The sequence below is a fragment of the Parus major genome, chromosome 1 (genome assembly GCF_001522545.3).
Source record: "Parus major isolate Abel chromosome 1, Parus_major1.1, whole genome shotgun sequence".
NCBI lineage: Eukaryota > Metazoa > Chordata > Aves > Passeriformes > Paridae > Parus > Parus major.
Window position 1 is genome coordinate 100,996,484 of NC_031768.1, and position 22,285 is coordinate 101,018,768.

The following is a 22,285-nucleotide window of genomic DNA, read 5'->3' on the forward strand; positions in this document are numbered from 1 at the left end:
GGATGACAGAGCATATGGTGGGGGGAGGCTGGCAGTAAGCACCTCTTCCATTTTTAGCAACTCATAAATTTTACTGTGCTCTCAGTAGCAGGATTGTACCTTCTAGCCCTTCTCCTGCACCTCATTTCATTGATGTGTTAGTTATCAAATGTGCACAAGTACTCACCTCCTCACAATTACTGCCAGACTGTTGTTGATCCCATTACTAAAGTTCTTGGAAATGCCTCTGCCTGAATTAAGGTGCAAACGAAACATATGCCAGTGACAATAGTATGGGGTTTATTTAATATTGAATAGGGGAGAGAGAGAGAGAGAGAGGGAAATAGAGAAATAGAGAGAGAAAAGAGAAATAGGAAACAGATGGGGGGGACAGAAAGATTAACAGGGGGACAGAATAAGGAAAATACCACCACTGTGTGGATTCAAATGATGTTTCATTGATCCTCTCCAGCTGGTCTTCTTGGTGGTGAAGGTGCCCCCAAAAGCATAGAATCTGATTGGTTAATATAGACTCAGGCTAGTAGGAGAGGGGAGTTTTCCATTTCTTCTTACAACAGACTCTGGGTTTTTTGCAGCACATGCAGTTCTCTGTACATTCAGCAATGACTCTGGGGAGCATTTGGGTGGTTCTTTGATGCATTAAGGCATCCCCTCAGCTGCCTCTCACATGAATTTCCCATGGATGTGGCCTTCCCAAGGCTGGGGATTCCATAGCCAGTTTGTGTAAGGAAGGATGGATGCACTGCCCCTGAGCAGAAGTTAAAACACACTGAACCTTCATCCCCACGCCTTGGCTGGGAGGAAAATCTGTGCAAACCTGCTCGCAGCAAACATCTGTGGGCTACAGCCTCCCCCACCCCAAAGCAAGCCAGAGATGATTCTTAGCACAGCTTCTAGGTTTGGCTCAGATTATTTTCCTTGTTTACTCGTTTGTTTCAGGTGATTGAAGAATGGGTTTTCCCTTTATCTGATCTCAGCAGTTTGACTTTCAGTCCAAAGTCTCAGTCAGGTATCTTTAGGGAGGCTTCTTTGGTTGTAGCTTCTTTATATAGTTATTGTTATAAAAGGCAAAACTTTATATGAATATTTGGGGCATGAACTATTTCAGTCTCTGACACATGTGGACAGTACAAGTACATGTGTAACAAGTGCAATTTCACTGTCCAGTTGCTCCGACTACTCCAGTGTGTGAGGTACCCAGCTCCGCAATGACAGGAACGGTCGTGCAGATGACCTGTAAGGAAACTGAGGGCTCCCCTCCATCTGAGTACCAGTGGTACAAGAATGGTGTTGCCTTGCTGGAGAAGACAGGAACAGGCAGTGCTAGAGAAGCAAACATAACTTACACCATGAATAAAAAGTCTGGCACTCTGGTAAGTGTAATTAACAACTCTGTCATAGACAGCTATTAAGGAGACCAAATTTACTGTACAGTACAATTATGCACAGGGGTCTAAATCAAAAAACTAACAAGGTCTTTGTTGGAGGTCAGTGTCATGCTGAAATATGTGCTGAGAAGTGTAGAAGGTAGTTTCCATCTCAAACCAGTGACAAGCCATAGACATTGAGTGATCCACACAAATTGGGTGAGGTGCAAGGCTGCAGTAGTGATAACTGAGAATCTAGAAATATGTGACAAATTTTATCTTGTCAGTTGGTAAACTAGGGCCAGGTGAGAATGAGGTTCAGTATGGAAACAGAGCTATATTTGACAGAACCTTAAAATTTGGAATAGTAGCTTCATACACTTCAGGGGGAGTGCAGCACTCAGGGCAGTACAGAATCTCTGCAATCCAGTGCCATTTACAAGTTCCCATCCAGGATCTCTGAAGTCAGTGGGAATGAGTTGGGACTGTAAGTAAGTTTAGTTCTTCATTTTAGTTGTAGTTTTTTTGTGGGTTGTGGTGTTGGGTTTCTTTTCCTTCAGAACTAGCTGTCTCTCTCTTGCTTCCCTCATTAGCTGGTCCTTCAAAAGAACTTGAAGCTGCTTAGGGTGCTGAGATTTTTAAGAAGTAAAGAGTTGTTCTACAGACACTACTCGTGCAAAATCAAACGTGGAAACTGAAGTATGACTAAGCATTCAGATGTTCTGAGGATCCTTCAGCACATCACAGAATCAGGTGGACTACTCAAACTTACTAATCCCTTCTGAAAATAACTAAGTATGGCATATATTAAAAAGAAACAGTAAGCAAATCTAGTGATTAAAAAAATAGAAACACTGGAATTGACATGAGGTCAGTCTCTATCCATCTCTTTGGTATGGATCAAGTGAGAGATTTAGACAAGCCCAGCCTTAGCCTTAGATTTTTGGCAGCAGCTCTACTTAGGTGACCCACACCTAAATCACTCTGGCTTGCAAGTTCTTAAGAATAGACAGTTAGGTCTATTATAAAATTGTTACTTGTTGAATTGGCAGAAGGTAACAGACAAGAGGCCTTAAACAGCTACTTATTATACAGTATAAAATAAAAGAACTACTAATAGGTTACATAAAACAGTGCACAACATTAAGGTACCTATATCATAGCTACGAAAGAAATAGTATAGATTAGGAGTCAATGTAATTTACCACCAAATTGCCAATAGCATACACAGAGTCCTTTCACTCAGCCCCTAGGAGAGTAACCACAAAGTGCATCCTGACTGTGGGGAGGAGACCCCACACATTTTCAGGGAATGTGCAGAAGATTTTTGCTTTGTGAAAATACGCTATAGCTTTTATAATTTGTAAAGTGTCAGTCAGAATTTCCAGCTTGTCTTCCCACATCTGCTTCCAGGAAGATGTTTACTGTCAGCTGAAAGCATCAATCCCATGATGATGAAATAATTCACTACCCACCAAGCTGTCCTAATTTAATTACTTCACCAAGGATCATGTGAGACTCATATGAGAGCAAGATGCCCTGAATTATTGCACCAGCTACCAAGCAAGAGCTAAGCTCTTCTGTGGTGGAGGGAGATGTCCTGCTACAGTCTCACTTTCTCATTTTCATTTTTACAGTAGTAGTATTTGATAAATAGTGTGTTTTAGCATTTCTCTGTTGGAAGACATAAAATGTATTTTTGGAGTGTTGAGAATAACCCAAACAACTCTTTACTTCCAAAACATTTCAGCTGATAATGCATCCTAAGTAATATGTGTCAAGTTTTTTGAAGGATCAATTAATGGGGTTGTTGTTTTGATAAAATGAACAAACTGTTTGATTTCAGGTATCCTGAAATTAGAGCATATCTTAAAAAGTGGATATTACTGGAAAGTTCTGATCCACTGAAAATTAATTTCCTTGTAGATACACTCCACTTAGTTAAATGTCCATCTAAAAGAATCTCTTAGGCAACAAGTAGAAGGACCAAAGAATGTGACTAAGGAGCTGTTACAAGGTTGAAATGGACCTGAATTTCATACTTGCCTTCAGGGGTTTTTTAGGTTTTATTTATTTAAAACAAACAAATACACACATTGACATGCCAGCATTTCTATCCAACAGGAATTATTTTTTTTCCCTGTTCTGATAATGTTTTTTGACTCTTTCTTAACAGCTGTTTAATACAGTTACAAAGAATGATACTGGAGAGTATTTCTGTGAAGCCTCCAATGGGATTGGATTATCTCAGAAATGCTCAGTGAAGAGAATGCAAGTTGGTACGTGTTAAAGAAAATAGTAGTGGAAAACAGTCTTGCAGTAGGATTTATGTAATTGCATGGTGCAACTAAGAAGCTAAAACCAGATTGAATTAAATCTTTTTATTTAGTTGTGGCATTTGCAGGGAGGAGAAATACTAAGTTCCTTATCACAGTAGTTAGTTTTTAGATTGCTAAACACTGAACTTCACAGAAAAGCACCAGCCTATATGAGAATATTAGTATTTCCAAAAGCTTTTGTGGAAGGCTTACAGAAGAGTGTGCCAGTCAAATGGGGTGTTTTCTTTATGTAAAGCCTCCCTTTTGGGATTCATTTGTGGGAAATCTTAATGTAACAGTCTGTAATAACCTAAAATGCATGAAGATTTTTGCAAAATATACAACTGGTTCTTGCAGATATCATAGGAAAGCAAATGGTAACAAATCCTAATAACTACTGCAGAGAAGATCCTGTCCAAATCTTCCATAAAGCAGCACATGGAATTGCAAAGTTCCACATGGTGCTTTCTTGGGACTTAGCTGAAAATCACTGTGTCATGGGTTTCAATGCATTCCTGGTGGATTATGAGCAAATGTTCCCCAAGCTACTGAGATAGAATCTCAGTATTATGTATATGCCTGAGTTAGAATCCAAATAAGTAATTGGAAACATAACAACATGAAATGAAAATGTTTCTGCTTGTTGATAATTTTGGTTTTCCTGAAATGGATGACAGTCTGAAGCTGTAAGTGATTATATCAGGATATGGGTGTGGTCCTTGTCATGCTTGAATTCAAACCATCACCTTCAAAATAAAAATGGCCAGATGTTTCAGTAGGCTGGTGCAGAGCTTAACTTCAGGCAACTCAGCTTTATGGTGTTGTATTTTAAAAGCCTTGCTATTTAAAAATTAAAAAATCGTTGCATTTCAAATAACTGATTTGAAGAGTTCTTTAGAAGTGGAACCCAATTGCAGTTGTGTAAAGCAAATTAACTATATGAAGAAACTTGCTTTAACACTTACAAAGATTTTAAGATATTTTTCCTCAGAGACATATGACTTGGGTAATGCTTATCTGGGGAGTATGTATGATGAAGAATATGTATCCCTTGGTCCTTCTTATTATTTCCTTACTTTTTGACTCAAACTAAAAGTTGTTGTATACCAAGAACTTCTGTTAAAGTGACTGTGGCACATTACTGCTTTTTTACTGCTTAAAAACATCTAAGTGTTTTTATATAAATTAATGTATGTATCTTAGGACAAAGACCATCTGTAGATACAAAAAATGCCTGTGGTAATTAGGTAAAAATCCAGTTACTGGATATTGTTACAATTTAGAACATTGGACTTCTGCTTTATAATTACAGATGACCTTAATGTAAGCGGTATCATTGTGGCTGTAGTATTTGTGGCTCTGGTGATGGTACTATGTGGTCTTGGAGTATTCTATGCCCAAAAAAAGGGCTACTTTGCAAGTAAGTAGAATAAAATCACTCCTTCCTTGTGTTAAAAAATGTCTTTATTTAGCAGAGTTTCCATGACACTCTCCCTTGCCTAGAGAAGCTGTGGATGCCCCATCCCTGGAAGTGTTCAAGGACAGATTGGAGGGAGTCCTGAGCAACCTGATCCAGTGGAAGGTGTCCCTGTTTATGGCAGGAGGCTGGAACTAGATGATCTTTAAGGTCCCTTCCTAGCCAAACCATTCCATAATTTTATGGTTCTGATGACATGTCCTCCTTTCCATGAAGGTTCTAACTCCATGGTACTAAAGCTGGAGAGAATTAAAACAGCAACATTTTGTGCAGATGTTTTTATTCTGCCAACATCTACTGCAAAAGGTACTTTGAAAATGATATGGAGATGTTTGTGCAGTTTCTTAAGGCTACTAAACAACAACCTAGGGAAAGCAACAAGCTAGACCCTGGTTCCTGGAACCTCTCCACCCTAGTTTTGATAAGGAATGCCTAAGAAAGGCAACATAAAAATAAACCAATTTTAGTGTACTGCCCCTGACCAGCTAAGTTCTGATGAAAGGGAAAGTAGATTAACTGTCTTCTTCCTCTGGGTCATGGAAAAAGTTTGTTTTTTTGGGACTGCTCTAAAAAGCTTGAAACCGAGCAACCCTCTCTGTAGCCTTTACATTGGTACCTGTAGGGTTGAGCACAGCAACAATGGATGGCAAATATTGGGGTCTGAAAAGGTCAGCTACAGGAAAGTACCAGAGGCTACAGAGCTGCTTGTTAGAATTCACTTGGAGCTTCATTTACCCTTGAAAGCGACCTTTCTTCTGCCTAAACTCACTACACCAAAAAGAGACATTTGGTTCAGAAACTCCTTCTAGAAACTGAAGAGCTGAATATTCTAGGAATAACTATTTCAAAGAACTTTAAATCAGCTACGGGAACTGTTCTTGTGCTAATTCTTTTCCTTTTTTCTTTCTTTTTCAGAGGAAAGCTCTTCCCAGTAAGTATCTTGATGCAAGTAGTACATAAATCACTGTAAACCTCATTTATGTTTCAGGTGATTCAGTAACTGTAATGATTTTTACAGCCTTTCTAACACGATTCTTGTGGAATAGCTTTCTTGACACTGAGATAAACCTGATCCTACATTAGTTGGTTTCCTTATTAGAAAGCAGTGTGCTAGTTAGAAAGTAAATCATTACATTACTGTAGTAAATACACAGAGATGTGTCTTTTCACATAGTAGCTTACACCCCTAACTCAGCTATAGGCTTTTTTGTGTTTCCTCTTCAAACTAGACAAAAGACAGTGAGAACCAAATTGAACTGCTCTCATATCCACATCTACGGGTTATTTCAGGAAGTGTTTTGTAAAAACATAACTGGTAGAAACTTTCTGATAGTGTCTGGTCTATTCCTTTGGTATGTGTTTATTTCACTCAAATTTCTTAGTAGTAAGTCAGAATTCCTCAAGCTATTTTAGTTGTGGCCATGAGCTAGACAAAAAGTATAGCTGGAAGACTTGAAAAGATGAGGCTTGGCAGTGGTTTATGAGATAATGACTGCTATCTAAAAGCATTCAATAGATTTGTTATGGTAAGTTTTTTCTAAGAGACAGGGGAAAAAACCCTGAGGATTGCTGGAAATCTGGAAAAATGCATTCATATATAAGGCTCCCAAAGGGGTAAACCCAGCACTGGAAAAGTCACTATTTAACTTGCATTCATTTCTTGCTCTGTTAACAGAAAGAAGATGAACTATCAATCTACAAGTGAAAAGGCAAGTCTTTCATGTGCACTAGTGTGTTTTAAAAGCTTTAGATATCTTCCTTAGATCAGTAATGTGTTTGCACATGTACACAAACTCCTCACACCTGCTATGCCATACCTGGCACCAGTACCTGGAAATACTTTATCTCTGTCTTCATTTAAAGCTTTATATTGCATATTCTCAAGTGCCCCACAACTACAGCACCTTGCTCCATACTTTGCATCTTCTTGTACATATTGATTAACTGAAACACAGTCCAAGACAGCAAATGAAAGATGGGGTCCTAACTCTTCGAAGAATAACGTGGGTCAAAAGACTTGATTAATATGGAAGCTGAATTTACTACATCCACCCCCACTTCCTTGAGTGGGCTCAAGGGCTTTAACTACATGTACATCATTCCAGCTTTTCAGAATGGTGCAAAAGGAATAGGGTTCTAAGTAAAACTTCATCTAGGAGTGACTTAATATCACTATCTACAGTTTAAGGACATTAGGAGTTTTAAGAAGCATGAGTAATACTGATATAACCTTAAAAGATCCCTGAACACCACCCATTTCCTTAATCAAAACAAAACATACTAAATTGTATAAGCTTATTCCTTGACTTAGTATGTCTGTAAGGAACTTCCTGAGACCAACTATCTCTTTGCTCTGAGTGAGAAGGATAAAGCCTTGAAGAGCTATGGTATTTGTTTATCATTTCTAATGCATTTAAAAATCAGATGCTGTATTTATGAATAGGTTACTACTTCTATGTAGAGTGCATTTTGTAGACCTCCCATCCCAGAAAAGAATAAACATTTAATAACAGTGTGTCAGACACATTTCTTGTCAAGCTCAATGCCTTAGTTTTTTATGAAATGTACAGTAGATATTAACTGGCTTAAAATCTTTGAACTATTATTTATGTAACCTTGTTTGTTTCATTTAGGATTTCAAGCATACCAAGTCCTTTGTTATTTAGAAGATTTCGGCCTCTGTGAGGGACATCAAATGACTACTTGTTATAAAAAAATTATCAGTGTCCTGGTTTCAGCTGGGATAATTTTCTTCATAGTAGCTGTGTTTTGAATTTAATATGAGAATGAAGTTGATAACACATTGATGTTTTTAGTTGCTGCTGAGTAGTGCTTACTCCAAGTCAAGGAGTCCTCAGATATCCATGGTCTTCCAGTGAGGAGGTGCAAAAGAAGCAGGGACAGAGCACAGCTGGGACAACTGCTCTGAGCTGTCCAATGGGATATGCATAAAATCACAGAAACATGGAATAAACTGAACCGGAAGGGCCCCATCAGGATCATGAAGTCCAACTCCTGGCCCTGCACAGGACACCCCAAGAATCATATCCTGTGCCTGAGAATGTTGCACAAACACTTCTGGAACTCAAACAGACGTGATGCTTGGTGACCACCTCCACACCAGAACATCATGCCCAGTATTTAAAGTGGGGAAGTTGGTCAGGAGGACCCAACTGCTGCTGCAAGACAGGCTGGACATCAGTCAGTGGGTGGTGAGAAACTGTTGTGCATCACTTGTCTTAGGCTTTACTCCTCTCTCTCCTTTTCACTGCAATTCATATTACTGTATTGTTGTTATTATCATTAGTATTATTAGTATCTTATTTTACTTTGTTTCAGTTATTAAATTGCTGTTCTCTCAACCCATTGCTTTTACTTTTTTTCCTAGTTCTCCCACTGGGGTCAGTGAGCAAGCAGCCACATGGGGCTGAGCTGCTGGCAGTCCTTTTTGGCACCAAACATGGGACTCAAAAGGTTGAGATAAAAGCATATCTGACTAAAGCATGTTAAAACAAGTTTGTTATAAGCCTTCATTGTATTGGCTTAATAGGTGCTGGTTACCATATTGATTCATTTGCCCTGGGCGTGGGCTAAGGTTATCACTGTGTTTTTCAGTGTTGTACTGGCTTGTGATATGATAGAATGGCTGGTCATGAGCCTGCCTGTGTCCCTGCTGTCCTTTGGGAGCCATCTGGTGGAAACTATCCACAGTTACATCTACTGCCTTTTACCCTCAGAGAGCCAACCCATGGGAAAAACACCTTTCTTCCCCTCCAGGATGATTACAGTAGCATTCTAGAATTTTAAAGACCTTGTATATCCTGTGACTAACCCTTGAAACCAACCTGTTCCTTTTGGTAACAATCAATATGTTGTTGCATATGGTTCAGGCCTTCTTTAGGGTTATGAAACAATCTGTGGCTACTGAAACCGCACCAACACATACTGTGCGTACACAAACTTCAGTGACAGACCACAGGAGGCAACCACTCAATCCTTATTCCTGAGTGAGCTGCAGGATATACATAAATATTTCAGCTGTTGTCCTGATGAGCATACTACCACCTGGCTGCTCTGATGCTGGGATAATTGGGCTAACAGGTTGGAATTAGAGGGTAGGAATCGCTTTCTAAGAAAGCAGGCATTGACAAGGTGATTCCACAAGAGACACAAGTCCTTAGACTCTGGAAGTGACTCCTGTCAAGCATGGAAAGATATCCAATACTTGAGGGAATTAGCTGTGCTAGAGATTACTAATTTTGACCTGGACAATACAAGGTTCCCCACAGATCCAGACCAATTCCTCAGCACATGACCCACGTGGTGGAAGTTTGTAGAGTGTATCAAGAGTACACACCAACCCACTGGCAACGTTAATCTGGAAAGACATCACACCACCATCTGTGGATGCAGTGGCTTGCCATCTCAAGGAATTTGAAGACAACCCCTCTTCCTCTCATCTCATCCGTGGATAAACTATCAGAAAAAATGTCCCAGGAGTTTAAGCAGTTCAAAGAGGGTATGCTCTATTTCCCACCTCTACAGACCCATGCTAATGACAGTAAACATTGGCTCAAGATGAAGGATATGGAAGGTACACACCATGGGATACCCTGCGGATTTAGCTAAGAGATCACAGAGAGGGCATGAATAATTGGGATGGAAGACCTACCTTGACCCTATAGACATGGGTATATGAATTGTAAGGAAAACAATCCCAAATGGGGGTTCTTCCAGGAAAGCTGCTACTCCCATCTCCAGTGGATTGTTTCCCAGGCAGAGTGGAAGGGCTGAATTTACTCCTGATCCTATGGAAAGAAATTCTAATCCATTTCTTTAAAATGTAAGCTCTTAGATGTTGTGGGTTTTTTGAAAATGCATATTCCAAACTAGTCTCATTGTAAGCCCTCTTTATTAGGTGACTCAGAATAATGATTTCACATGAAGCCCTGAGCAACACCAAGCCTTTGAACACATTAAACTAGAAATACTTTGAAAACACTCACTTGGACCAAAGAACATGGCATTTGTTGGGTATATTGTGCCATGAACCAGCTGAGAAAACCAAATGATCCAACGGACTGTTAAGACTACACTGAGAGTAATGGGTAGGGGGATGTTCAAACATTGGGATGCATATTGGCAAAGGCTACCTGGTGAGTCTGCCCTAGATCTGCCAAGTGGCTGGCCCTGCCCAATCAAAACTTGTACTGTAGAGGGAATAAAGTTCCTGAAGTGCACATGGAAAATGTGCTGCAGAAGACAAACTGGGTTACTCCTGCCTTGGGCACAGGAAAACTCATCTGTGTTTCTGCTCAAGGACCTGGGCACACTTGTTAAGATGGGAGGATGGGCGAGTCTGGTTTGTGCATTGAGTGGATTTGATTGAACAGCCAGCGAGTTGTGTGATGTCAGTTGCTGTGTAATGCTGTGTATTAGCACTTCTGTGCCAGCTGCATGCCAATCATTGCACTGGATACCTCATGCTGCCTGTCTCCACCCTTCCAGCTTTGAGGATAGGAACCCAACTCCCCTTCCACAGCCACATTAAGAATGAACTTCAATATAACCAGACAAGCAGAGCAGTGATGGAATCAGAACTGGCTTCAACATGCAACAATCCAACACCAGACACCCTCTTTCCTGCCTTGAAAAACTTTATGACAGTCCTAAGTCATGACTGTCATAAGCCAAAAGTCATGGACTAAGTGAATTCAATGCACTTCTACAGGGACTGTCTACAGATTAAGGAAATGGTATCTGTGTGTGCATCTATAAGAGAGGAAAGGTGGTGGTGTATTGGAAAGTGTAGGATCTGGCATGACATGTTATGGAATAAGCAGCTGATACTTTTCTGGTTTCAGCTGGGAGTTAGTTTTCTTCCTAGTAGCTGGTACAAATCTGGTTTTTTTTCAATTGGTATGAGAATGTCAGTAACACACTGTTTCAGTTGTAGCTCAGCAGTACTTACCCTGAATCAAACACTTTTCAGTGTCTGATGCTCTGCCAGTGAGGTGTTCAATCCATGAGGGAACAGGGCCAGGACCCTGACTGAAGTGGCCAAAGTGATAAAGAACATCATGCTCAGTATATAAAATGAGGGGAAGTTGGTTTGGAGGGGCCATTTGCTGCTGGGGAACAGGCTGGGCATCAGTCAGGAAATGGTGAGGAGCACTTGGGCTGTGCATCACTTGCGCTTCTCAGGTTTTCTCCTCTCTCTTTCCCTTACCATTACTTAGGTTCAATTATTTAACTGTTTTATCTCCGCTCATGAGTTTTGTTTCCAATTCCCTTCCCTCCCATAGAGGGAGGGGACAGGGAGTGAGCCAAAGGCTGTGAGATGCTTAGCTGCCAGCTGGGGTTAAACCACAACACCAGGAGATCTTTTGACCTCTGCTCGGTAAATATTGTTTCAATGTTTTACATGCTGAAAAAAGAAGCTGCCAATATTTACTCAAGCTAGCTGTGATGGCATTTCAAAAAAAATAACCCTCAAAAAACTTACAAATTAGCTTGTATGTTCAATTTAGTTCTGTGTGAAAGCTTCTCATTTTGTTCATATGTACATGCAGCAATACAAGATTCACTCTTGCAGCTTGGAACAATCTATTCAAATAAATTCCATAAATGACCTCACTACTTGCATCTCAACTATTGTCAAGGGATCAATTTCTCCTGCAATTCTGGTTTACTAGGACTTAAGAGATGATTTTGGCAAATCTGATACACTTCCAAAGTGTGTAGTTGTGCAGAAGTAAACTCACTATGCTGACAAAATAAATCTTCCTGTAATTAAAGCTCAAGCAGTGTTTCAGTGTCTAATGTGGAATCTCCCTCTCTGTAGACTGCATATGTAGTTTAATTCTGAAGAAAAATCATGTCAATACAATTCAAACTGTAGTATGTAGACTCAAACTGTTGAACTGTTCTCAGATAGCAATTATTATAAACAAATAGCTCCTCAGAAGCTTAAGTGTTTTTGTCAATAGTTCAGTCACAGAAATTCACACCTTACAACCTCTTTAGCAGATTTCAGTTTCTTCTGGAAGATCAACTTCATCACCTTTGTGTTCATTGATACAGTGTAGGATTTGGGCATTCATGCCTATGCTTTCAGCTGTGCAGGCTCCACCACTACTGTAGGGATTTGCTACAGACTTAAGGTTCATGGAGTTTTTTTTCTGCAGAAGCCTTTTGGATAAACTCAATAGAACAAGTAGTTCCTTCCTGGTATATCATTATAAGTGTTATAATATGTAAGCATTAAAACATAGTACACAAAGGAGTTTTGCAGTTAACATTAAGCAGCACTACTCAGCTGCCTCTGTCATGTAAGAATGGATGATCACAGCTAGCTATGCTCACCATGCAGTTAAGAGCTTCTTCACACCACTGAAATCAAACTGAAGCACTACATTTATTAAATTACAACCGGTGCCATGTTCAGCAACTCCATGTCTGTACACTGCTGTTCGGTGTACAAGCTGCAGAGATCACTTTGGAGTCTCCTCAAACTTGGGCTCTACAGGAGGAATGGGAGAGAGAAAATTCCTATTAGTCTCTTTTTATTCCATCGTCAAACACCACAATTAATTTGTAATTCAAAGAAAACTAACCATTACATTGGCTAAAGCAGTAAATTGCAGTCTATGCACCCACTTACTGATTAAATGTGGGCAGCAGTAAACAGTAACTAGGCTGGAGACAGGTCTTTTTCACCTTGCAGGAATATATATATGAAGGCTAAGCCTCAGTAATATTCTGCCAAAACAGCTTTTAGCAACACCTGACATCAGAGAAACTGAAGAAGTCAACCAGAGTATTTCCACCATAGCTCTGATACAAGAACAAGTAATCAAGCTCTTCTCTCCCCTTCTTTAATGTATTATCAGTGTATATTAACAGAGAGAAGCAGACAATTTCAACTCAACTAAATACTCTCCACATGCAAACATTGACCAAGGAGTTCTTGATGTCAGAGGTACAAGCTCACAAAGATTAGGGCTTTGGGCACCTGGGCTACTAATGCCTGCTGTCTTTATTACAAAGTCTGAGAGGCAGGGCTCAGTTTATAGCAAGCATCCCTAAGGTGATAAAATTGAAGTTCCTACCCATATAATTACTCATATTATTACAATTTGAAACCTAACTGAAATTAGATCAAGGATAGGCAACAGTGGCAAAAGAACATAGTCATGTTGTGTCTGTGCTTTGCTCTATTTTTATGGTCACACAAATTCTTTTTCCTTACAAAAACAAGTAAAATTTAAATATGCATTGTTTCACATATGACACAGAAATAAAACTGAGTATAGAGAAACTACATCCCTAAAATTGTGGAAAAATGAAAAAAGAAAAAATATAGATCCTACTTTAGGTACTCTGTTGGTGCAACCTGACACCAACTTTACCCAACTGAAGTATTATCAAAACCCAAAACATTTTCAGGTGTGTTCCTAGTCTAAATTAGAATTCCCAGACAGTCTGATCAGAACTACAACTATGGTGGCTTGGCCTTGGCTGGCTGCCAGATACCAACCAAGCCTCATGTTGTGCCCTTTCTCTTCCAAGCTGAACAAACTTAGAGCAGTTAAACAAAAGTCATATCCAAATACCTGAAGAAAAGGGTTTAATATAATTTAGCCACAAAACATTTGTAAGTAAGAAAGTTAAGTCCTATGTTAATTTTCTGAAATCAGTGGCTTTCCAGAGGAGTTTACAAAATCAAAAAAGTCACTTTGGATGATGTTAAGACTAACTGATATTCACATTATAGTCTGCTAATCTCTTTGGCAAGATGAGAAAAATACAGACCTGAGGCTATTTCTATTTGAGCTCTTTCTTTAGGGTGTCTGAAGGACAATTAAGATAGCCTGATCTGAGTTCAAGTTTTGTTAATCATTAGTATAAGAAAAATCACATCTCTGCTTAAAAAGACAATCAAAATAGAAGTCACGTGGAAACAGACGTGGACTATTCAAAAGCATAAGATTCCCAGAGGGCATTTTACACAAAATTAATGGTATGGATATAAACTAAAGGGGAATTAAAAAATCCTATGAGTGAACATGTCTCTACTTCCAATTAGAATTCAGGAAGATTGTTAACTCACCCTCAAACTTAAATTCCGGAAACTTGGTGAGATCTCCCTCACCGTACGCCCGTTGAAGTCTTGCAAGGGATTCATTCATATCTTTTTGAAAGTCAGGTCCTGCATCAACAGGCCCTCCAGCTTGCCTAATAAACATTAAAAGTTGTCATTAACAACCCAGTTCTAACATTTCATGTGGAAAATTCTACATTTTCAAGCCCTCTTATGAATTAAAACATTTTCAACAGCCAACCAAATGAAATAAAGTATTTCCAAAACTCAAGATATCACACCTTAGGGCCTCCTTACCTTACATATAAACAAGATTTTCAGGGTAAAGTAAAGGTTTTCTGGTATGAAAATCCAAGCCTTTTGAGACAAAAGGTGGTCTTATGAGGCAAAAACACTGATGGGTATGGAGGTTCTCAGGGCTTTTAGTTTTGTTTGTTCCAGGTGTGAATTCCTAACAAAACTGTGATTTTCACCTCTTCTATCTCTGAATTAGTTATCCCAGTTAGTAAAGCTTAACAGTTCTTGCCAGGGAAATGCATTTGGAATGCTGAAGAAGCAAAAAACTCCCACCACAAAGGGAGCTTCTTGGGATTCACATATCAGATAACTAAAATAATAACTCTTTAGATTGCCAGCACTCAGTTGTACCAGCACAGGATCCACGCTTAGAATTGGTAAAACCACCAAATATCTGCCTCCCTACACAGATGCATTTGCAGGTAAGGATACACACATCTTCCACCAGGAGAGCTAAGAAGTGTCTTAATTCCTTCCCAGGAATACTTCCCAAGAATAAATTACACAGAATTACTAAAATTTTAGTTTCCTGGTCAGTAGTTCATTCAAACATTACAAGAATCTAAGATTCCATTTGAAGGAACTGCTTATTAACTGAATATGTTAATTGAATCATCCTGGTAATTCCATTAATTCTCAATTGCTTTTGAAGGCTATTTCCATTCAGCATCTGGAAACAAGACTACATAATAACTGTTTTCCCCAGCTGAAAAAAGAAAAAGAAAGGATTTGTTTGGCTTTTTTCGCCCTATTTACAAAGCATGTATATGGGTAAAAATTAACATACCAATACATTCATGCAGTGTGTAAGAGACCTTAACTGTGTGCCTTACCTACCCAAGAACAATTGGCATTTTCTATTAGATATAAAGGAATAAGCTTTCCCACTAGTGAAACCATCACTAAGTGCTACAGAGAAACACACCTTAAATATTTACAGACTAGCCTACAAAACTATCAAATTGTCATAAACCAAACACTTCATGTCTGATGTTTTTATGTCAAAATGAACAGATTTTACCCTTTTGCCAACACCCTCCTTAAGACAGTTTCCTTTACTTACTTGCTCTTCGTGTTGTACTCTCTGATCTTGTCCAAGAAGAGCTTCTGAACCGGGTCGAGTTCTTTTGTCTTGTTGAAGACAATTGCAGAGAGCCCAATGTTCCTGCGCAAGTGAATGGACACAGCAGAGTGGAAAAGGGAGGAAAGTCGCAAGATCTGTCGCAGGATCATGATGGCACTGCTGCTTAACCATTAACAAAACACCAAAGAAGGAGCAATGAATTAGTCACAGCGATATAAATGCATATGAAAGGCAGGAAAAAAAATAACTTGGAGCTGAAACCAGAAAACGATTTAAAATAGATTTATTAAGATATTATTAAGATAAATATTTAAATAAAAAATAAAAATGTACTTTGGAGCTAAACTTTAAAGCAGAGAGGTATTTAAAGGTTATTTAAAACAGAACGGAGGGGAAATTCAACCACCCATTGAACCCCAGGGTACCGTGATCCCACGGTTGCAGCTCCGCGGCCCGCTCGGTACAGAACCAGGAAAGAACAACCCAGACAAACGGTGTATTCAGCCCTTCGTGTTGTTTAAGTAGAAAAAAGGTAACAGTTCCAACCCAGCAAAGGTCCCCGGAGTCACCTTGGCCGAACCACCGCTTCCGCTCGGCCCCGCCGCCCTCGTGGTGCGCGCCGGGCATCACCCCCCACCCGCAGCGCACACCCGGGGCTCCCCCATCCCCACACACCCTTCGGACCCGCTTAGCGCCCGCCGGGACCTGGAGTAGCGCGGCAGAGCCCCGGGATCGCCCAGCACACACCGTGCCCGCACAGAGCCACTTCCGAGTGAGAGGAAAGGGCTTGAGGCTTTCCGGAGCCGCGGGAACTGCCGGGAGCCGTAGTTCCCGCGCGGGGGCCGCCGGGAGTCGTAGTTCGTGCGGGGGCGCGGCGGTGTTGCGGGCTTTCCCCGCGCTGGGCCTGCGCGCCGCCCCGATCTCGGCGCAGCCCGCTCCTGGACCCGCTCCCGGAGCCAGTCCTGGGCCCGGAGCTGGGGGAGTTCCCGGACGCGGACGGACGGCGGGACGTGTCGGTGCGGCGGGCGGACGGACGGACGGACGGTGGCGACGGGTGAGCGCGGCCCGGCCCGTGTTTTGTTTCCGTTTCTCTCCCGGCGGCTCTGCCATCCCATTTCCGTTTCGGGTTCAAACAACGACACGGAGGCGCCGCGGGAAGCGGGGCCCTCGGGGAGGTGGCGCCTCGGCTGTCGCAGGGAAAGGCCCCCGGTACCAAGGACCGAGAGCTCCCGCTCCGGAGCTTGCGAGGCCTCCCCGGCGCGTAAAAACTTATCCCCGCTTGTAAAATCCTTGTTTTGTGGAAAAAAAAAAAAAAAAAAGTGAAAGCGTTACACGATGCGGCGTCTTGTGGTTTTCCCCTTGCAGTGGTGAGAAGCCCCTCGAGTGAGCCCCTCCAGTTCTGGGCCCCTCTTTCCGAGAAGGACTTGGAGGGGCTGGAGCGAGTCGAGAGAAAGGCAGCGGAGCTGGGAAGGGGTCTGGAGCACAAGTCTGACGAGGAGGAGCTGAGGGGGACTTATCCCGGGGAAAAGGAGGCCCGGGGAGGACCCCATTTCTCTTTACAATTCCCAGACAGGAGGTTGCAGCCGGGTGGGGGTCGGGCTCTGCTCCTCTGCAAACCAGTAATAAGCCTTAAGACGTGCCAGGGGAGGTTTAGGTCGGACACTAAGAGAAATTTCGTCACTGAAAGCGTGATTTCACACTTTCAGTGTGAAACAGGCAGCCCAGGGAGGTGGTGGAATCACCATCCCTGGAGACGTTAAAGGAAAGACTGGATGTGGCAATTAGTGTCATGGTCTAGCTGACGTGGTGTTCAGTCCTGATGGTCTCGAAGGCCTTTTCCAAAGTAATTGATCCCATGATCTTGCATAGTTTGCTTCCCAGTGTTCGGCCAGGTACATGCTGCACAGCTACAGCTCCCATTTTGGCTTTATTTTCTCACTGCAGGCTCTTGATAGGGAAGTTAAACACATTTTATCGGGTGTGATTTTCCCCCACCCTGTTCAGTGCTCCACTATCTCCATCATAAAACTGAACTGGCTCATGAGTTGTAAAAGCTGATCTGTAAAGGACAGGCTGTCTGCTTTCTTATATGCTTTGTGGTGATATTTATAATTTGGATAATACAGATGGATAGGACACCAGAGCTTATCTGGGGCACAGATAACTCCAGTGACTGGGCTTCAGTATCAGCTGATTATGTGTATGAGCTCCAGACCTGGAACCTATTTCACAATTACCTGGTGGGATAGCAAACATCATTCTACTCAGAGTTTGTGCCCATTTCACGGCGGGCTCATTCCTTGCTTAACTCCTTGTGTTCTAGGGAAAAGACAGATCTTAAACAGAGCAAACAGATTACTCTCCTTACTGTAAAAGAGACTGGAGAAGCACTGGGCTGTGTTCTCCAGTAGCTGTGAGAGAAGAAGGTTCTGTTGATAGGTACCTTCTTATATGTTAGTGGAGACCAGATTTCTTCCTGGCTAACAGGTAAGTCTTAGGGTGTGTTAGGTTGAAGGAAAAAGTAGAAACAAGCAGAAATCAGTAAGCTGAACCTTCCAGGAATCAAGCACAGTTTTTATGCTCCATTGAACAAATGCTGCTGTTCTAGTGTTCCTGCCACACTCCTCCAGGCAAACCATGCTCTTTGAGTCTTCTTGTCTCTCAGTAGCCTTCAGGCAAGGGTGAGGCAGCTCAGTCCCATCTGAGCTTATGTTCACTTTCAAACTGCATCATCCTGTACGAACAAACAGCTAGACTTCATGTGAAATGTTTAAATTGTAAGAAGTCTCTTTATGCTAGTATAGGGAAGACTGAATAATTTTCCCCTTTAGGCTTCTATGAACTTCAGTGATTTTATGTGTTTACATTATGGTGTTATTCTTTATACCTGGCTCCTTTCTTTGTATCTGTGCTCAGGGGAACCATCTTTCTTCCTCTTTGTGTACTTCTCTTTGTGCACCTTGCTCTTTGTGCCTTGGTTCCTCTTTCCTACCCCTCCAGGGATCCAAAAATACAGCAAAGCCTAAGAGATTCAACCATGAACTGCCTTTGAAGAGAGAGTGAACAGTTACTAGTCCAGGTGCCAGTTTGGAGTCCAATCCATAGGAACTTCCTATGCCTTACCTAATTCTGTGAGGTTACTATGAGCAGTAATATTTTCTCACTTTGCATCACTCTTCATTTAGCTGTATTGAATATTTTCTGCCAGAAACCTATCAAGATGGTCAGTTCTTTCTGTAAGTTTGCACTGTTTTCTCAGTAAATAACATAAATTATGTCAAAGAACATAAATTCCAGCCTAACCCCTTTGTGACCTTACTGGTAAACTCCCTTCATCACAAAAAAAAAGACAATTTACTGTTGTTTTGTGTTTTTAATCTGATTGCTAATATAGAAAAGACATTCACCCCTTTTTTATCATACCAGTTTGATTCTTTGGGAGTTTTCAGTAAGAGACATTGCTCACATCTCAGTTTTGAAATATTTTTTAACAGTCTGACAGATCACCTGTAACCATGTGGATGTCAGTGCATTCAGATAATTAAGCCTGTCTGCATTCTTCTGAAGTTGTGTTTCAGTCTTTTATATTTATCATGAGAATAACAGGCAAGATTAAGTGATAAAGGAATTGGACTCCTGGTGCCCTATTCAGTGGACACTACACTGGCCCTTTGGAGATTTTCACAAAGCCAGATCTGTGAACAGGTTCTGGGTTTGCTTCTAGTGATAAGGTGACATTTTACTTCCTAACCTTGGTAGCTTCTTTCAAAACGAACCACATGCAGCACTTGATTTCTTCACAAGTGATCTTAAAAAATAGTTTCTGAAGGAGATGATGAGTAGTTTGAATTTCTTTAGGCAGTTCATGTAGCAGCTGTAAAACATAGTTGGTTACTATTACTTCTAGAAGTTTTAAAGATTAATATGTATTCTTGTTATCTTGTCTTCAGTAGATATTCTTGCTAACAGTTGGGTTTGGGATAGAGTAGTACCTAGGAAAGGATGATTCCAGGATAGAAATCTTGGTGACCTCCTCTAATTTTGGATATTTAGGTAGTAGTCGCTTTTTTTCCAGTGGTTTTTTTTTTTTCTTCCTCTGTATTTCTACTTCCTGCTTCTTTTGAAATGAGTTCATGATGTTAGTTATTGTAAACTGTTAATATAATTGGGCCAGGGTTTTATCATATATATTTCATAGTTACGGCATATGTGCTGGTTAGTGAAAAATAGTAATACCAGACCAGCTATGTCTTTACAGACCAAGTGCTGTAATTCTTTATTTCCCAATACATTCTCAACAGACTGGGAATACATTCCCAACACTGTTCTACAGGGCATGAAAATCTGCAGTGTTAGTGAGAATGTTGTCACAGAATAGCTTTTCTTTTCATTACTGGTGTCCTGCTTTAGTTTGGGACTTCACAAGATGCGTTTATTGTACTCATGTCATCATCCATTCACCTGTGGGAGGCATGAGTGGAAAGATGGGATATCTGACAAACACTTTATTATTGACTATTTACCTATGAAGAAATCATAGGTCTTCTCCCTAACTGCCTCTTGCAGCATTTCATGTAAAATGCTGCTTAAATTTATAAGTGTCTTTCAGCCATGCTAGGATGGTAGTTTGAATTTTCAGATGTGCTTTGCTGTAGGTGGCCTGTAGCAACAACAAAAACCATAGATTTGGGTGCCTCCAGGAGAATCAGACTTTGGGCTCTGTGCAAATGTCTTAATGGTTGCATGTTTGCTTCTAGAACATTTGTTTGAGGACAGGTATAGTAATATATTTTGTGAAATCTGTATTAGCTTTTGGATATATATTTTTTTAGATGAATTCTTGGTTTTAAAAGGCTATTCTGGTATTTGATTAAAAAAAATGTGTGATAGGACACAAAACATTGCCTAGTGTTGTTGGTCTGTGACTTACACAAAAAATTCTTTTCTGTTCATAGCTCTGTTCTTAAGACATTGCAGCCATGACTAAGAGAGAGGCAGAGGAGCTGATAGAAATTGAAATTGATGGAACTGAGAAACAGGAGTGCACTGAAGAAAGGTATGTACTGTCTTTGATTTTTGGGATCCTTGGGCAATTAATTAACTAATTAGTTTTTCTGTTTCTTATCTAATTAAATGACAGTTTTCCAGAAGTTGAAATGTAGTCACTATAAGAAATCAGTATAGTGCTGTCATATTCCTCAGCCTTAGTTATCTAAATCCCAAACAGTTTTGGTTCTCTTTTTCTAAGTTACTAGTACTTTACTTTTCCTATTTTTATGTCTGTATTAGTATGTCTGTGTGTGTGCTGCAAACCTTTCAGCTTCTGTGGATCCTTCTATAATTGAGATCAACCTTTTTGTGTCTCCAGTTCTTTGCTTTACTTTATACAGGATTTATGCAGGATGGTTGATTTTTAACAGTGCAGAAATGATGCTGGTTATCAACTATACTGTTGCTGGGGCCACTGAAACTGTAAATGCTGAAGTAGGATACCTGTTGATAATTCAATGAGATTCAAGAGAGGATTACTGGGTCTCAAGGAGACATGAGTAGTTGTTGGTTGCTAGAAAGATATTTATTGTATAAAAGCATCAGTCTCAAAGGCAAAGAGTTTACAGCATTAGAGTCCTTGCTAAAAGCTTTGGCATAAAGCTGAACTCTGAGCAGCAGCTGTCTGGTACAAAGTCCCGATGTTCTGGGCAGCAGCTTCTCGGCGTGGAGTTCTGCTGTCCTGGGCCACAGAAGCAGTTGCAGTAGTTCTTCTTCATGGTGATGATGATGGTGCTGCTGTTCTTCTTCTTCAGGTGTGTGTGTGTGTGTATCCCAATACAGGGGATTAAATTCATAAATCATCCAATCAGCTAAAAACATAATTCTAAAACAAAACTTTCTGTGCCAATCTAAGCTTAGTTCTTAATTCACGAAAGCTGTGCTAGCCTTACCTAAATCCTATGTACAGGACATTATCTATTTATGTATATAGTTCTATCTGATCTATCTAGACATGTAAGCTATATTTTCATTATGTCTGGAGCTAAGTTGAATCTGTGAAGGTTATTATCACTGAACTTTAAACAGGGTAATAACACTTTTCTCTAGCTAACACAGACTCTTAAGGCATTTAAGCTATATTAACTTACTTAAAACTAAAACCTACACTCTTACTTCATATCTATGTGGTTTAATATCTTTTAATTCTTTTCTCTCTCTGGGGGACTTAGAGGGACTTTTATTCTGGATTCCTACAGATACCCTCTGATTTAATTACCTCAACCTGGATTTTTAGTTTCCAATGATTCCCTTGTAATTTTCACTAATGTGTAGGATAGTGTTGCAATCCAGTCTGAGCAAAGAAAACTAATTCTCTGTGAATAAAGTAGATCAAACCCAGAAGGTGTGAAATATATCCAAAAACTTGATTAAAACCAAATGAGGTTAGATGTTGATACCAAAAAAATGATATATTTTAGTTAATACTAAAAGAGGTAAAGAGAAAGAAAGAGAAAGGAAAGAAAAAAAAGAAATAGACAAAGAGAAATAAAAAAAAAGATGGAGGAGTGGGGTCAGGGAAAGTGACAAATACTAAGTAGAAGCATATCACCCTTCCAAGGGTCCCAGCAATATCTCGTTGCTTTCCTG

At 40.4% G+C, this 22,285-nt stretch overlaps 3 protein-coding genes across 11 annotated transcripts in view; 2 read left to right on the forward strand and 1 right to left on the reverse strand.

The window, feature by feature from the left end:
- JAM2 (junctional adhesion molecule 2) overlaps window positions 1–11,955 on the forward strand; it is a 48,191-nt gene extending 36,236 nt beyond the window's left edge. For all 3 annotated transcript variants that reach the window (XM_015628866.3, XM_015628858.3, XM_015628875.3), the window contains exons 5-10: window positions 1,168–1,373; window positions 3,544–3,646; window positions 4,998–5,105; window positions 6,078–6,093; window positions 6,838–6,871; window positions 7,796–11,955. In XM_015628866.3, coding sequence (XP_015484352.1) covers window positions 1,168–1,373; window positions 3,544–3,646; window positions 4,998–5,105; window positions 6,078–6,093; window positions 6,838–6,871; window positions 7,796–7,828 — 500 coding nt within the window. In that variant the 3' untranslated portion in view covers window positions 7,829–11,955. The remainder of the gene's footprint in view (window positions 1–1,167; window positions 1,374–3,543; window positions 3,647–4,997; window positions 5,106–6,077; window positions 6,094–6,837; window positions 6,872–7,795) is intronic.
- A 600-nt stretch (window positions 11,956–12,555) lies between these two features.
- On the reverse strand, window positions 12,556–16,501 carry ATP5PF (ATP synthase peripheral stalk subunit F6). 6 transcript variants are annotated; one of them, XM_015628918.3, is made up of 4 exons: window positions 16,394–16,501; window positions 15,626–15,805; window positions 14,275–14,399; window positions 12,556–12,684 (listed from the first exon to the last, which is right to left on the reverse strand). In XM_015628918.3, the coding sequence occupies exons 2-4, from the start codon at window positions 15,793–15,795 to the stop codon at window positions 12,656–12,658; spliced, it is 324 nt and encodes a 107-aa protein (XP_015484404.1). In that variant the 5' UTR covers window positions 15,796–15,805; window positions 16,394–16,501; the 3' UTR covers window positions 12,556–12,655. The 6 variants fall into 6 exon arrangements, with proteins under 6 accessions (XP_015484404.1, XP_015484386.1, XP_015484432.1 ...); XM_015628900.3 differs by having other exon boundaries at window positions 16,352–16,460; XM_015628946.3 differs by having other exon boundaries at window positions 16,322–16,453.
- Window positions 16,502–16,588: 87 nt separating this feature from the next.
- GABPA (GA binding protein transcription factor subunit alpha) overlaps window positions 16,589–22,285 on the forward strand; it is a 28,108-nt gene continuing 22,411 nt past the window's right edge. For both annotated transcript variants that reach the window (XM_015628845.3, XM_033518149.1), the window contains exons 1-2: window positions 16,589–16,700; window positions 20,602–20,702. In XM_015628845.3, the coding sequence (XP_015484331.1) occupies window positions 20,626–20,702 (77 nt within the window). In that variant the 5' untranslated portion in view covers window positions 16,589–16,700; window positions 20,602–20,625. The remainder of the gene's footprint in view (window positions 16,701–20,601; window positions 20,703–22,285) is intronic.

What these genes read in the sequence shown, in the direction of transcription:
- ATP5PF (XM_015628918.3), bottom strand. Translation starts at nt 15,795, where the DNA reads ATGATCCTGCGACAGATCTTGCGACTTTCCTCCCTTTTCCACTCTGCT. An exon ending in GAGTACAACACGAAGAGCAA is followed by an intron (nt 14,400 to 15,625) that starts GTAAGTAAAGGA and finishes AATGTTTATTAG; the next exon opens with GCAAGCTGGAGGGCCTGTTG. An exon ending in TCCGGAATTTAAGTTTGAGG is followed by an intron (nt 12,685 to 14,274) that starts GTGAGTTAACAA and finishes TTCCTCCTGTAG; the next exon opens with AGCCCAAGTTTGAGGAGACT.